The sequence below is a fragment of the Halyomorpha halys genome, unplaced genomic scaffold (assembly GCF_000696795.3).
Source record: "Halyomorpha halys isolate HHAL.00 unplaced genomic scaffold, Hhal_1.1 Scaffold44.1, whole genome shotgun sequence".
NCBI lineage: Eukaryota > Metazoa > Arthropoda > Insecta > Hemiptera > Pentatomidae > Halyomorpha > Halyomorpha halys.
Genome location: NW_027115243.1, coordinates 662,889 through 665,943, shown reverse-complemented (window position 1 = coordinate 665,943; position 3,055 = coordinate 662,889). Strand labels below are relative to the sequence as shown.

General features: G+C 26.9%; 1 protein-coding gene across 1 annotated transcript in view; it reads left to right on the top strand.

Moving 5' to 3' along the window:
• The first annotated feature begins 643 nt into the window (after window positions 1-643).
• LOC106688798 (sugar transporter SWEET1) overlaps window positions 644-3,055 on the top strand; it is a 15,758-nt gene continuing 13,346 nt past the window's right edge. Inside the window, exons 1-2 of the mRNA XM_014433439.3 lie at window positions 644-785; window positions 1,191-1,283. Of these exons, the coding sequence (XP_014288925.1) occupies window positions 1,207-1,283 (77 nt within the window). The 5' untranslated portion in view covers window positions 644-785; window positions 1,191-1,206. The remainder of the gene's footprint in view (window positions 786-1,190; window positions 1,284-3,055) is intronic.

The following is a 3,055-nucleotide window of genomic DNA, read 5'->3' as shown; positions in this document are numbered from 1 at the left end:
CAGAACTCAAAGAATTTTTAATTTTCACCACTTCTCCGGACGAAAATTTTTGGATAAGTTTGTTGGGAGTTCTATTAGCCTCACTTTCCCCCTTCCCCCCCTCCCCCCTAGACTTCTAACAATTATCCTTAATAATAAAAATTCTAAAGTTAAAAGAAAAACAGTTAAAGGGTGTTAAAGTTGCACAAAACTTGTGGTTACTGCTGTAATCTCTGAGTGGTATTCTTCGTGTTTTAAATAACAGAGCTATTTCTACAAATAATTGAGAACTCCAGAACAATAAAAAAAAATTAAATATTTAGGGGATGTCACTTGTCAGAGGTGTTTATATCGACTGGACGACAAAGAGTCCAAACAAAGCCCTGAAATCAATTATGACCATCTTGCAATTTCTGTCTAATAAACTTCATGGACAGGTCTGATATTTATGCTTACACTTGGAAAGATTTGTATGACCTACATCAACTTAATATACTTTAATATTTTTGCGAAAACATTTAAATTGGCTATAATTATTAAGAACGGTATCACTAGATCTGTTCCAACAACTATTTCTGGCTATACATGCGCAATACAGGTTTTGGGAGAGAAAACCCGTACTACGCATGCTCCGAACAGTCAGAACTGGTTGTTGGAACAGACCAAGTGTAACCTTGGCCTAGAGGTAATCGACAAGGTTACCCGCCCTGAGGGGCGCTCATTCAGTATTTTTTGTTCTAGTGTAGTGGTTGTGCCGTCGGTTATAGTCTGTCTCTATTCCATTTTAGTCTAAGTTAGTAAATCAAGTAAGTAATGTATAGATTTCATAATTATATATCAATAAGACAAATGTTTATTATTTGTGTTGTTCTATTATTAACTTCAAGAAGATTCTCATGAATTTTTAATACTTTTTTCAACCTTTAAAAGAATTTTATTCAGTTTTTGAATACAATAAACTACCAGAAATATTGAACTTAGTGAAATAGTTACATTTTACCTATTATCATTCACTGTATTAATTTCTTTATTATGTTGTGCGGGAATTCAATTTATATTTATGAGTTTTTTACCATAGGATATATATTATATCATAAAATATATCAAAGGATATATTTTTAAATGTTTCATATAGATTTTTTTCATATTTTAATGCATTTTCAGTATTGCACATATCATAAAATATAAAATTTTTATTGCATCATTTTCAGAAATAATTGTTTCACGATGCCTTTACAAGATTATAAAGAACTAGTTGGTAATGTGGCGGCAGTTGTGACCATAGCACAATTTTTTTCTCCTGTGTAAGTTTTTTTTTTTTTCATAATTTATATTGTAATAGATAGATAGTGTGTGACTGATGATAATCTTATCTCTTGCCAAATATTGACATCACTTGTGTAAAATTTTTGAAAATATTGCTTATAATTTATGGAACTGCATAAAAAAATGTGTATATCAATCATATATTTTTATAATGAGGTGTACATAGTTGACTGTAGATAAACAAGTGGAGAAAATGGTCGGGAGGTACGGTCAGCAAAAAAAGCATAAATAAACAAAATATTTTTATATTTTTTTATTATATTTTAGTAGATTTTTTTTTTTTGTAATTAGAATTTTATTTATCACTTTTACTTCTGTGTAAAATATTTCATTCATTTATCCCAATTTATCAAAACCGTTAGCAAAGTTCTTGTGAATGTGGTTTCAGCTTTATGGATAGCTATTAAGTTTAATAATATTGTATATTACACTAGAAAAATAAAACTAGCTTCTGACCCGATATATCAATGTATATGCTTATAGTATATATCAATTTATAACAATATATCAATGTTGATACATATAATAAATATATTTATTTGTTTTAATTATACAATTTTATGTACAATATACGATGTAAAATATTTAATTCTATTTTAATAATGTATGAAGAGAAGATGGTTGGGGTGCAGTAAGAAAATAACACAAATAAACTTTTTACATAATTTATACATACAATTTTTATATATAATAAAATTAAAATTAAGATTTAAATATGTATGATAAAAATTTTCAACTTATTTGTGTTATATTCTGACCGCACCCTCAAACATCTTCTCCTCATATATATTATCCAGGGTCAACTATCTTCTCATCGTTATTTTAATAATGGTATGATCTTATAATGGTATAATACCATGGTATACATGAATATGTTTGATAAATAGTTACTTTTAAGTAAAGTATTTTTTGGACTAAATTAAATTTATTAATATTTTATTGATGTCACTCATTCGCCTAATCATTTTAAATGCCTTCAATATAACAAGATTTTTTTTATTTTTCAGTTTTTTTAACTAATTCAGTATTCTTTTAAATATAATTTTGTGATCTATCAATTCCCCAGAAATTGATTTGTGGAACTTCACAAATAATTTCTTCATTAAAGAAATATTCTCTTGCCTGACATTTTGTTACATAATATGATATTACAATGCCCCATATGAATTAATGTCTTTTCGTACTTATTTATATAGATTATACTAAGTTTGGGTTAATTTATTTATTTAATTAAAAATATTTCTAATAGAAAACTATTACCAATTCAGTTAAACTTATTGTACAATTATATGTTATACAATATTTATTAATTAAAATAAATTTACTACAGGCTGAATATTTATTGAAAATTAAAAAGTAAAATTTGTTCTCAATAATTCTTTATCCAACTTGTGCTAAAATTCTAGAGAAGGGATAAAAAAATTTATGCTTAATGTCAGGTTAGATAAACATTAAATTTAAGACCGTTGCATATTTTACTTGAAAAATACGCTTCTGGTTCTATATATAGATGTTCATACTTATATAAATATCTCTACATGTTTGAATTATGCTACTTGCAGTTAACTCTAGTATATTCTGGCTTATATTAATTAAAATTTACAATATAGAACAAAACATATTTTAAATATGAAAGGAATATGGTCCGGGTGCGTTAAAAAAAACTCAAATAGTAGAAATATACTATTTTAATGAGCCAACGTTTCGCCCCACGTTGCAGGGCTTCTTCAGGGCTATTTTGACGGCAGTC